The sequence below is a fragment of the Manihot esculenta genome, chromosome 4 (genome assembly GCF_001659605.2).
Source record: "Manihot esculenta cultivar AM560-2 chromosome 4, M.esculenta_v8, whole genome shotgun sequence".
NCBI classification, from domain to species: domain Eukaryota; kingdom Viridiplantae; phylum Streptophyta; class Magnoliopsida; order Malpighiales; family Euphorbiaceae; genus Manihot; species Manihot esculenta.
The window spans coordinates 17,871,300-17,884,667 of NC_035164.2; the positions used below are offsets into that span (position 1 = coordinate 17,871,300).

Sequence of the window (13,368 nt, forward strand, 5' to 3'; positions counted from 1 at the left end):
AGCACCAAAATAGGTCAAAGCAAAACAAAAATAGTAAAAAAAGACACGATTTTGGCAATAAAATCGTTGAGGAAAAACATATAAAGCTTGCATCCGTAAGGAGTAGAAACTCATCGAACGCACGCGTCAAACTGACAAAACATTCCCAGCGAAGTCCTCTTTCTCTCTTTCTTGTCGTCTTGGGTATCAATAATTTGGTTACATCCTCTTTCGCTTTGTTTTCCGTGTGATTTTGAAGATTGATTCACTTGGAACGGAAAGAAAACCTTGCACTCCTTTACACAATCTTGTATTACGTACTTTTAGTGTAGTAGTTAAACAGTCTATGCTAGTTTCCCAAAAGAATGGCAGGAGGTGGTTTTGCTGTTCAAGGTACGGCGAGGAACTATGAAGGTGGTGTCACAACCTTCGTTATCATCACCTGCTTCGTTGCAGCTTTTGGTGGTCTCATTTTCGGATATGATATTGGTATCTCAGGTATATGATTCTACTATTCTTTTTCTTCTCATAAAATGATGAAAACCATTTTAAACAAAATAAATATGATATATGCAAATTTCTTTAGGTGGGGTGACTTCCATGGATCCCTTTTTAATGAAGTTCTTCCCGAGTGTGTACCGAAAAGAGACAGAGGAACACCATGAGGATATGTACTGCAAATTTGAGAGTCATCTGCTCCAGTTGTTCACATCTTCGTTGTACTTTGCAGCGTTGATAGCTTCCTTCTTTGCTTCTACAGTGACTAGGGTATTTGGTCGTAAGATCTCCATGTTGTTTGGAGGCTTAGTTTTCCTCGTTGGTTCCATCCTTAGTGGTGTTGCCATAAACGTCGCTATGCTTATTATCGGTCGTTTGTTGCTTGGCGTGGGTGTTGGATTTGCTAATCAGGTACCCTTTTACTTGTTTTTCGTAAATAAATAAATAAATTAATTGGTTTAATGGTATTAAAAATGCATCTCCCAAACTGCAATTTTCAAATTCGTTGCAGGCTGTTCCAGTTTATTTGTCTGAAATGGCACCAGCTAACATTAGAGGTGCACTTAACATTGGTTTCCAAATGGCAATCACCGTCGGTATATTGGCTGCAAATCTCATCAACTACGGAACAGCAAAGATTGAAGGTGGTTGGGGATGGAGACTTTCCTTAGCTCTTGCAGCAGTACCTGCGATAATGATAAGTGTTGGATCTCTCTTTCTACCAGATACACCGAATTCCATCCTCGAGAGAGGCCATCCTGAGAAGGCCAGAGAAATGTTGAAAAAGATTCGTGGTACAAACAATGTTGATGAGGAGTTCCAAGACCTGATTGATGCAACTGAAGCTGCAAAGAGTGTAGAACACCCATGGTTGAACATTATGAAGCCACAATACAGGCCTCAACTTGTCATTTGCTGCTTGATTCCATTCTTCCAGCAGGTCACTGGAATTAATGTCATCATGTTTTATGCGCCTGTTCTATTCAAGACTTTGGGGTTTGGCGATGATGCTTCGCTTATGTCAGCTGTTATAACTGGCGTAGTTAATATGTTGGCCACAATTGTTTCCATATACTCCGCTGATAAGTTTGGAAGACGGCTTTTGTTCCTTGAAGGTGGCATCCAAATGATCATTTCCCAGGTACTTATACCCAGTTAAGCTTATCTTCTTATTAATATCAACAATAATATACTAACAATTTTCAGTCTGTTCACTTGTATGTAGATTCTGGTTGGATACATGATTGGCAAAAGCTTCGGGACTGATGGTGTAGGGAAATTGTCAGGTGGATCAGCAAACTTTGTGCTGTTCTTGCTTTGCGTATATGTAGCAGCTTTTGCGTGGTCTTGGGGTCCCTTGGGGTGGCTGGTGCCTAGTGAGATATGCTCTCTGGAAATCCGATCAGCCGGCCAAGCTATCAACGTCTCTGTTAACATGCTCTTTACCTTTGTGATTGGCCAATTCTTTTTAACAATGCTTTGCCACATGAAATTTGGGCTTTTTTTATTCTTCGCTTGCTGGGTTGTGGTCATGACGATCTTCGTATACTTCTTCTTGCCTGAGACGAGAAACGTACCCATTGAAGAGATGAATAGGGTCTGGAAAGCACATTGGTTTTGGAGCAAGTACATACCAGATGATGCGGTTATTGGTGGCCCGTCTTCTAAGCAACAGATTGCATGAAGTTTGTATTAAGATCCATGGTTACATTCTCAATTCAATAAAGACATACGGCCCACATTATAATAAACTTTTAACTTTTTCTAGCTTAAACAAGGCCAAATTCAAGTGAAGCCGTAACCATTCTTTGTTTCTTTTAAATACAAACCATTTCTTGCAAATGATGTTTGCAATGTTGCTTCGCACGTGCGTCTCTCTTCCGTTCCTTAAAAATGATAATTAATTTTTTAAGCTAACATATAAAATTCTTAACAGTCTTGAGTAGGTGAGATAGATAGTGCGGGTTACTTTCTCTTATCCATAGATTTTAAGTTTGGATCCTATTATATAAACTTTTTCATGGATTCCTTCTTCTTATCTAAAGATTTTGAATTTGGATTCTATTATATAAATTTTTTTGCGGATTCCTTCTTTTTATCTAGAGATCTCGAGTTCAGATCCTATTATATAAACTTTTTCGCTAATGCATTGTAATTGCGTAAATATTCACCGGCAACATTGCAACTCTTTATTTTAATTAAATAGTTAAATTTCTTTTATTCGTACACCACACTTAACATATTTTAATAATAAAATAGTTTATTAATTTTATTGGTTTGCTTGAGAAACTGAATAATTTCTCTTTTTCACCATCTTTAAATATTCCATGTCAACCTTTACATAAATCCAAATAATATACACTTCCTGTATGTAATTTTCGTTTTGAATACTAATTTAATTTAGAACCTTCCCAAACCCTCTAGGCTACTGCTGGCAATAAATTTAGATTCTAGCAACTCTACGTTAGAAGCATCCCCTCCAGTAAGTTTTTTTTTATGTTGAATATATTATGTTGTCATTGAACTACAAACAAAATTTCCTTAAATAATACTAATAATAATGAAATGAGCATATATTAAGCACTGGAAACTAAAAATAAAAATATTTTTGTGAATTATATAAGGATGAAATAATGATTACTATTATATTTTAAGGTTTATAAAATAAAATCATAGTAGCAATTATAAAATTACTGTTTTAATATTACTAAGATAATAATTTAATATTTTTTATTATATATAATAATATATTTTTATAAATAATTTATTTTATATTTAATAAAATTATATTTTTAATTGCGTGTTTTATCTGTTATAAAAAAAAGTAAATTGTTATCTTATACTATAATAGTTGAGAAAAATACGACTTTTAAATTATTGTTATTGATTTATTATTATAATTTAAATATACAAAATAATAATTTATAGCACTAGTCAAACTTATTTTTATAGTTTTAACAATATATTAAACTCTAAATGGAGAATAATACTAAACATGATGCAAAAATATGCTGGAAAATTAACAAAAAAGAAATGATAATAATTGATAGAAAATAAAGAAAGAGCATGATAGAGAGATATTAGTCTCTTTAGTACGTTCATGAAGCAAAATAAGCTGAAAAAAGAAAAAAAGAAGGAGAAAGAGAAGGGAAGCAAAAGAACATTAGAAAGAAGAAGAAGAAGATTGTAACCTGGCAACATGCGTCCTCTGTAGTTGGAGACCTGGAGAGTTGGGGCTTTTGGAGAGAATTAATGCGAGAAAAAAGGAGGGGAAGCCAACACTTCTTCGGCCATTCCTATCAACAACATGCATGGCAGCCCAAGCAAACCCAGTATATACTGCTCTGAACCTCTTGCCACCTCCTATTTCCTTGGGATTCATGTTATTTAGACAAAGAAATTATATTGGATTTGTCCATTCCCTTGAGAAATGATTGCTCCAGACATGAAAGCTAGCAATAATAGCATCCTTGTCTTTTCTGAATGCGTTCTTGTTGGGTAATCATAAGTTTGTCATGTATCTCTCTTCATTTAAGGTCTTGCACATAAAAACCATATCCAAATATTTGAATTTAAGTAATTAACTTATGGCAGAAGTTAATTGTGCATAAAAAGAGAGATTTAATAATGGGATAGCAAACGTGAGGAATAGGGAATGCATACTAATTTGAGGGGTATTAGTAATTTTTCCACAAACATTAATAGGTTATCTATTTTTTATATTCTAATTTGAGGTTTCAAATAAAAACTAAACTAGGAAGTCTGTAAAAAATTTCTTTTCATTATTGCATTGGAATATATAGATAAATCAATTTTTCATATTTCACAACTTTTTTACAATTAATTATAAATTTTTAAAATTTGAAAAGGCAATCAAATCAAATTGAGCGGTTCCAGCAAATAAGGTGGATTTAAGAACTCGTAATTTAACATTATAATTACGTGATTCTTGAATTTAACTTCAAATTTGAAAAATGAAATAATTTTTTTATTCTTCGAGTTTTCATATTTAAATATTTAAATATCAGATATAATACCGGCATTGAGCATCTGTCAATTTTTTAAACAGCAATGTTTCATACGCTATAACTTAAGATTTATGAATGCTTTTGTGTTGATTCTTTTTGTATTGTATAGTTCTATGTCTCCAGTTTATTCTTGTAAAAGCTTATATATTTCTGGTTGATTTACTATTTTTTCTTAAAATTTTAAACTTTGAGCCAAAATTTATAAGTTCTAAATTTATTTCAATTTAGTTCTTAATAATACCAAAATATAAACTTAAATTTACTAATTAAATAATATGTAATTTGTAAGTAAAGTAACTTAAATAAATATAAAAATCAAACCGATGAATAAACATCATTAAATTTAATTTCCTTAAAATAATAACAATACTAATAATAAATTTAAATATATTCTTTAAAATTTCCATTATTTGAAATATTAAAATGATAAAATCAATGAAATAAAATAAAATTGCATAATAAAAATAATTTACTTTAGTAAATCAGTACATTTAAAAATGAAATTTAAATTTATCAGTATTTAAATTATTGATGTTGCTGAAACTAAATTAATGATATGGTCGAAATGGAATAGTGTTGTGATTGGTTGAACCTGTAAGAGAGAGAAAGTAAGGTGGTGGGTGCCCACGGCATCCACTCTAACGTTCAAATCAATAAATTGAAGAGAAGGGCGAGTATAATGTTTAAAACTCAAGAGTAGTTGTGTGAGAGAACAGTATACCTTTGCCTTTATGACCCTTCATAAATATAGCAGTTTCTGATAATTCGACGATAATGTGGCCGACTGTGTAATATCCGGCTAGACTCCGGTGTTGGAATTTCAACTTTCCGACGGAATTCCCGTTGAAATCCGGAATCTCGGATACCGAAACTTTTTAGAAGGGTAAAATATGTTTTTACAAAATGTTTTTCATGATTTTATTGATTGTTTTTGAGCTAAAGTTTTAAAATGAAAGAAAAATGCTTTTGAGGGATAAGCCCAGGTTCGGCCGTCAAACCTTATGTTCGGCCGCCGAACATGGTGCTGCCGCGGGAGCTCTCTTTCGGCCTCCGAAGTTTGTCTGGCCAGCCACCTATAAGAGGCCTCCAGTCCAAAAATGGGGGAGTTTCTCTCTCCATTTTCGGGCAAAGGTGAGTTATTGCCCTTCTGTAATACCCGGCTAGACTCCGATATCGGAATTCCTACCGTCCGGTGGAATCTCGGATGTCGAAAACCTCTAGAAGGGTAAAATCATGTTTTTATAAAATGTTTTAATGTATTTCATGGGTTTAATCAAGAAAGAAATTAAGTTTTGAATGAAAATAGTCTTGAGAGGAAGACTCAGGTTCGGCCGCTGAACCTCAAGTTCGGCCGCCGAACATGTATGCACTTCGGGCGAACTTTAGGCCCCCGAAGGCAGAAGTGAGGGAAATCCAGGTTCGGCCGTCGAACCTTATGTTCGGCCGCCGAACATGGCATGCATGCGGAGGCACGTTAGGCTCCCGAAAGTAGCCTGGCCAGCCACCTATAAAAGGGTCCTCTTGTCCGAATGGGCGAGCTTTTCTCCCCATTTTCGGCCAAGGTGAATTCTCCGCCATCCCTCGCTGATTTTGAGTCCTTTTTTTCAAATCTTTCATGATTTTCATGAGTTTTTACCTTGTTTTGAAGATTTTAGAGCATAGAGCAAGTTTTGAGGCTTGGAAGATTCAGGAGCTCTTTTCTCTTGGTTTCCAAGTTTAGGTCGTCTCTCTCTTGATCTTCAAGAGGTAAGAGCCGATCTTGAGCTCATTGTATGTTTTAAACAAATTTTAAGTTCATCTATAGGGTAGAAATGCATGTTTAGGTTAGTTGAACTTTGTTAGGTTTTATGTGATTATATGGACAATGTGTGTTGGTTATGCGTGTTTGATGTGTTTGAGTTGGGATTTAGGATAGTTTGAGACCCCTATGTGTTGATGCAAGTGTCTATGCATGATTTGAGGAGTTGGATGCTTGATTGGAGGGTTTGGGAGGAAAGTGTGCATTGAAGAGCTGAGTTTCTGCCCTTTTGGGAGAAACCAGGTTCGGCAGCCGAAAGGACTTTCGGCCGCCGAACCTGTCTGTGAGGCAAACCTTTCGGCTGCCGAAGCCTGCCCCCGAAAATGGACTTTCGTCTCTAGAGGGCATTTTCGGCCGCCGAAGGTGCCGCCGAACCTGCATGACTTTCGGCTCTGGAGGGACTTTCGGCCGCCGAACCTGCCGCCGAAAGTGCCCTGTGCAGCCCTCCTTTGCATGTTTTCTATGATTGTTTTAAGGTGTTTTAGGGGGTTTTTGGGGAGTATTTTAGAGTCATGCTCATGAATGTTTGGTCCCTCATTTGAGTCCACCTGTGTAGGTTCGGACCCGAGGAACCGAGGACCCCAGCAGTGAGTTCAGTTGCTTCTGAGTCTGTTAGAGCTTCAGCCAAAGGTGAGTGGAATACCTTATTTTGTTTCAAAGTAAATAAATAAATTCTGAGCATGATACACGCATCATGAATGCCATGAGATATATTAGGGTGCTTGCATTAGAATTCATGAATATGTTGCATTGCATAATATGTTGTTGATGTGGATGAATGTTGAATGATCCATTAGCCCTCACACATTATGACATGATGTTATGCTATGGAAGTCCAGGCGTGCCTGCACTACGCCCCTGGCACTATGTAAGGGAAAGACCGGGTGAGCCTGCACTACGCCCCCGGCACTATTGGATATGTATATTATGCTATCGAAGTCCAGGCATGCCTGCACTATGCCCCTGGCATGGTTTGACTGTATGGAGGGTTAAATGGTGACAAGTTCATCCTTGACGTGAATTGTTTGTGATGTGTTGCATTTCATGAAAGCATGAAATTTAAATTGAATGTTTAATTATTCTGCTCACTGGGCTTTATAGCTCACCCCTCTCCCTTAACCCCCAGGTTTGCAGGTACAGGGTAGACCAGGAGGTCAGTAGGAGTAGAGTTGTGTATTATGTAATAGCTAAAGGTGGACATGGATTTGATGTAATGTAAATGTATGATATAGAAGTGTTATGTAGTGATGCTTATGGAAGTTTAGAGTTGTGCTTGACCATAGTATGTGTTAATCCCTTTTTAGTACATGATCTCAAATGTTTAATGATGATTATTGAAAACCAAACTTAATGTATGTATGTTACCCCATTGGAGCATTGTTGAGGACTCCAGTGTGGGTTGATGATTATGATTATGTATAGTGCATGCGCAGGTTGAGTTTGGTGATTGAATGGAAAGAAAAGTTCAAAATTTTTATGCATTTTGTTGATCATGTATGGGATTAAACAGGTTCACAGGATGAATGTTTGGCTTGCTACGGGTCCCGACGGCCTTAAGTCGATCTGGATCCTAGCGCCGGTAGCGGTCCGATTTTCGGGTCGTTACAGATTGGTATCAGAGCCCTAGGTTCATATGGTCGGACCTAGAGTGTCGGGCTCATAGATGTTCTGGAAGGTCAAGCACAATAGGAAAACCATGTCCACTAGGATAGGATGAAGAGTCCTATCTTCAATGATAATGTGAAATGCCATGATTTTATGCATGTGCATTAATGATATGCTATGTATGTGATGTATGTGATGCGGGTTCATGTGTTTGTACATGGACCATTTGATGCTAATGTTTATGTGTTGTGCGCTGTTTTTCAGTAAACAGGATGAGAGGAACTCGTCGATCTGCACGATTGACTGGAGTACCACCCCAGGACGAGGGCACTGATGCCCGTCCTCCTGCATTGCCTACACTACAAAAAAACTGTGAAATTGCGACCAAAATTAGCGACCAAATTTTTTGGTCGCTATATAGCTACCAATCAGCGACCATTCTGCGACTGAATGAATGAAATAATATTTTTATTTAACAAAATGCTTAACGACCAATTTTTGGTCGTTAATTGGTCGCTATTTAGCGACCAAATATAAAATGGTCGCTAATTTAGCGGGAATTAATGGCGCGAGTTATTAGCGACCATTTTTGCGACGAAATTGCGACGAAATTGCGACACCTTTTTGGGCGGGGATATTTAGCGACCATATTTAGCGACTAAAATAATTAGTCGCTAAATAGCGACCAATCAGCGACCAATCAGCGACCATTTTATTTTTAAAATTTTAATTTAATTTTTAAATAAATTTTATTTTATTTAAAATTTTAAATTAAGTAATTTCAATTCGGTATATAAAACGACGTCGTTTTGATAATTTAAGGGATGCTCTAATCTAGGGATGTAAACGGGTAGGGTACCCGTGAAAATTAAACTACCCGAACCCAAACTCGATTTATATTAGTAATATCCGAACCCGTTCCGAACCCGATTAAAAATTAATTTAAACTATTCGAATCCGTTCCAAACCCGATTATTATTATCCGAATAAAACCCGAACCCGTTTAATCTTATATATTTTAATTAATAATTTATATAAAAAATATTTTTCATTAATAATTTTCATATAAAAAATATAATATTTCTAAAGAATATTTAAATTTAAATTTTTAAATAAAAATATATAAAAAAAATTTATAAATATTATTATAAAATATATTTTTTTATATTAGATTAATTATTTATATAAACGAATTCGGATAGTGGGTACCCTGTACATAAAATCTGAATCTGATCCGAACCTGCAACGGATATTATTTTTAAAACCCGAACCCGTCCCAAACCCGATTATAACTACCCAAATTCGTCCTATTAGGGTTCGGTCGGATCGGATACCCGAAAATACCAGATCCGTTTACATCCCTACTCTAACCTAATTCCTAATCCTAATCTCTAATCCCTAATATCTAATTAATCCCTAATCCCTAATAAAATTAACCCTAATTCCTAATTCCTAATTTGTAATCTCTAACCCTAATTCCTAATTAATCCCTAATTCTTATTTAAAATTTTAATTTAATTTTTAATTAAATTTTATTTTATTTAAAATTTTAAATTAAAATTAAATATATTGTTAAAATATTTTTTTATAATTTTATGTATATTCTTATTTTAGTATAATTTATTTTAAAAAATAATTTAAAATATTATTATTATAAATTAATTCAGTAAAATATTTTAATACAATAAAATTATATTATTTATCTTGAAAAAAATAAAATTAATAAACATATAATATAAAATATTTTAAATAATATAAACTATGAAAATAAAATTTAATTGAAAGATAAAAAATAAACCTAAATAAACAAACTGCTATAAAAAGAGCCCTTAAATCCCAACCCTCAATCTCTGTCAACTCTCTAAGTCTACTGTCGCCCTCCCCTCCCCCATCCGGCCTCTTCGTCACTCGTCTGGTATAGCCGTGCGCCTCCCGCCGCCGATCGTTCCTCTGCTCCACGCTGTCAACGGCGTTCTGCGTCCGGTTCCTGCGTCCGCTGGTCTGCTTGCTTCTTTGCTCTTCTCCGCCGCTTCATCTGCTCCCGGGAACGCAGCTCCTGCACCATCGGGTTCACCTGTTTTCTTGTTCGTTCTCGATACATACATGATCGAGGAGGAGTTTGGGTTCGTAAAATCGGCTCTCAAACGCGCGATCGGGTTGTTGCCGGATAACGCGCTTGTTGGGTTCGTTTCGTTTGGGACACAGACCTATCGGTTTCCTCTGGGCCTTGAACTTGCTGAGGAGCTCTCGATCTCCCACTCTACCTTTGATGTTGATTTGTTTCTTGGTATTGCAGAAACATGGAATAGAAAGTCAATCTCCAGACAACAGGGTAAAGTTCTAATCGTTTCTATTTTTCCTTTGAGCATAATTTTCCCGCAAGCTGTTTTCTCATCCATGAGCTTATGGGTTGAAATAGCTTTAAATGGGCACTCCTTTGTTCAATTTATTATTTTTTTCTGAAGCAGGTTGAATTTATTTATATTGAGGACATTAGATGTTTAAGAAGTTAAAAGCTGTAGGTGAAGACTGGTGTCTAATATTGGGTGGGTGGGGGGTGTTTTCTGCTGTTCCAATTGGGATTCTTGTTGTTTGTGGTGTAAATTTTGCGAGGTTTGACCACTGACAATGATTTTTGAAGTGATTTATGATGATTCTCTCCTTGATATATTAGTTCCCATGTGTCAAAATTATTCTAGTTATTGAGAACGTATTCGAATTTGTGTTCAAAATGTTGGTTTTGAAGGGAAATCTTCTCTCTGTTGGATGAAAGTCATAAATACAACTCAGTATACATTCTTAAAGTGTTTCTTAAAGTTTATTACTTCATTTGTATCTACTATATTGGTGACATAAGTATTTGATTGTGTTTTTTTTTTTTTTCTTATTGAATCCCTTGTTCCTGTGTGATTGTTTAAAGTTTTCTTAAAGAATGAGATTGAGTTGCATTAAAACTATTATTTGGTTGTAAGTTGAAATATGAAATTTAAATATGTGCGCTGGCTGTCTTTTTTATTATTATTTTCTTTTATAAATAGCAATGCTAATCAGGGTCTTTCTTTTCTGCTATTGATTTCTTAAATTCAACTTATTTATAATTTACATAAGAGATGCTTGCATATTTTCTCTCTTCTATAAGGTGTTCTTGTATTAAATTCCACTTGTTTATGAAGGGTGCTTTTTCTAAAAGGGCTTGTTTTAAAAAACTATTATGAATGAAAAATTATTTCCCAATAGGGGTGAATTTGGCCGCCTAGGACCTTGTTAGCATTCTAGTTGCCATTCAATTAAATAGTGACTGGTTGAACTGGACAAAGTTATCCTCCAAATCACATATAAAGATCACAACAAAAGGGACAAAAGAATCGTGATTATTAAGTCGTGACTTGAACAAATAAAAAAAGCTGGCAGGTTGGGCATGAATATTATTCATGATTCGGCCTAGTCACAAAACCCACATTAATCCTAATATACCCATTTGACCAATTAGAAAACCCATCTTCTCCAACTCTAAACCCCATTATCATCACCTTCGGTTAATATTTCCCGTCTCCATCATTAACCATAATCATTAATATATTTAGTTTTTACATTATTATCTCATATTATTTGTGGGTTTTAATTTTATTTTCAATGTTGATTATTTTCCATTGTCAGCTCACTTGCTTTGAGCAGTATATCTGCATTTTTTATTTTTTCGATGTATGTTGAGTTGTTTTTTCTTCTCCAGTCCACTGCTTCTCATCACCTTACAAAAATATCAATATAGAGACAGAAAATAAATACATTTTTTAAATATAATCTCTCCAATTTTTTATTATTAATAAGGGTTTAGTCTTAAGCTGCTTCTGAATTGCAATTTCATTTTGCATAATTAATTCCCCTGTCCCACCTTTGGTGTATATATACATATATATATAATTCTGAATTGTCATATCATTTTGATTTTAAGCTGATTCTTTTGTTGTACTAATGTTATTGCATGAAGAAAAACTTCCTTGCTATTTCATCAGCCTGATTGTTGGATGCATGCATGGCATCTCAATTCTGTGTTTGACTTTTGACTAGGGTCTGTTTCATATGTTCCTTCTCAATTGGTACTTTTTCCTATATGACTGTGCTTGTGGATATTGACCTTTTTCTATCTAATTAACTTCTAGAAGTGAAAAATGAATCATATGTTTCACTGGTTAATTAAGATTGTTTTTCTTTCCGGTTTGAGCTGGCACACTGCAATTCAATGAATTTGTTAAAGATTTTTTACTTGATCAAGTAGTATAGGAAGTCAGCATTGATGTTAACAAGTGTTATCATTTTATTATCTATCTGGGTTTTTGAAGAGATACTGGGTGTTAGTAAATTGCATCGGCCTTTTCATGAATGCTTAGGCATCTAGGCCAAGTGGCGCATACCATTCACATAAACCTGCCACCTTTTGTTATTTTTTTGTTTCCCTTTTCTTTTCTTCCAAAGTTATTATGTCTGATTTATAGTTTTGCTTTCGTTTTTTGAAATTCTAAAATGGAGTTTGCAAAACTTCTGCAGGTACTAAACCTGGAGAATATGAACAAAACCAGACATTGGAAAATCGTGGGCTGTAGCGCATACAATGAACAAAACCAGACATTGGAAAATCGTGGGCTGTAGCGCATACACAGGGGAGGGGCTGCTTGAGGGATTTGATTGGTTGGTTCAGGACATGATGATACTTTAGGATTTAGTCAAATTAAGCAATAGAGTTAGGGTTTTTTTTATTGGCCCTCTCAGAGAACTGATTAAAATCCATTTGTACTGTTTTATTAACTATCTTATTGTTGTGGAATTTAGTCAAGCTACGAATTCGACAAAAAAAAAAAAAGTCAAAGCTGTGAAACTTTTTGGTTCAATAGTATTATTGAAACTTTCAATGGAAAGTATGGGTCAATTTTAGTGACTAATCAGCCATAAAAGTAAATTAAATAATAAATGTTTTTTTGATTTTACTATTAATTTGCGACGAAATAACGATTAAATGCTCTTTCATGAGGCGATCAAATAACAATGAAATAGAGATAAAAACGACGATCATTTTGCGATTAAAATTTAGCGACCAAAAAATGGTCGTTGATTGGTCGCTATTTTGCAATACTTAAGTTGCTATGACACCAAATTAGCGACCAAAAAATGGTCGCTGATTCGTCGCTATTTTGTAATATTTAATTTGCCACGACACCAAATTAGCGACCAAAAAATGGTCGCTGATTGGTCGCTATTTTTTAATACCTAATTTGCCCTGACACCAAATTAGCGACCAAAAAATGGTCGCTGATTGGTCGCTATTTTAGCGACCAATTTCCAGATTGTCGCCAAAAATTTAGCGACTGGCCAAACACCGACCATTTCATTTTGGTCGCTAAATGGTCGCTATTTCATAATAGCGACCAAATTCTGCCTTTTAGCGACCAAAATTTTGGTCGCTAA

The 13,368-nt window shown here is 35.0% G+C and overlaps 1 protein-coding gene and 1 long non-coding RNA gene across 2 annotated transcripts; both read left to right on the forward strand.

The window, feature by feature from the left end:
* The first annotated feature begins 344 nt into the window (after window positions 1–344).
* LOC110614137 (sugar transport protein 10) lies at window positions 345–2,161 on the forward strand. The gene is made up of 4 exons (XM_021755621.1): window positions 345–477; window positions 566–888; window positions 989–1,618; window positions 1,703–2,161. The coding sequence occupies exons 1-4, from the start codon at window positions 345–347 to the stop codon at window positions 2,159–2,161; spliced, it is 1,545 nt and encodes a 514-aa protein (XP_021611313.1).
* Window positions 2,162–9,732: 7,571 nt separating this feature from the next.
* Window positions 9,733–12,821, forward strand: LOC122723501. Its single transcript, XR_006350407.1, has 2 exons — window positions 9,733–10,240; window positions 12,454–12,821. It is a non-coding gene; the product is annotated as an uncharacterized LOC122723501 (long non-coding RNA).
* Window positions 12,822–13,368: the final 547 nt, after the last annotated feature.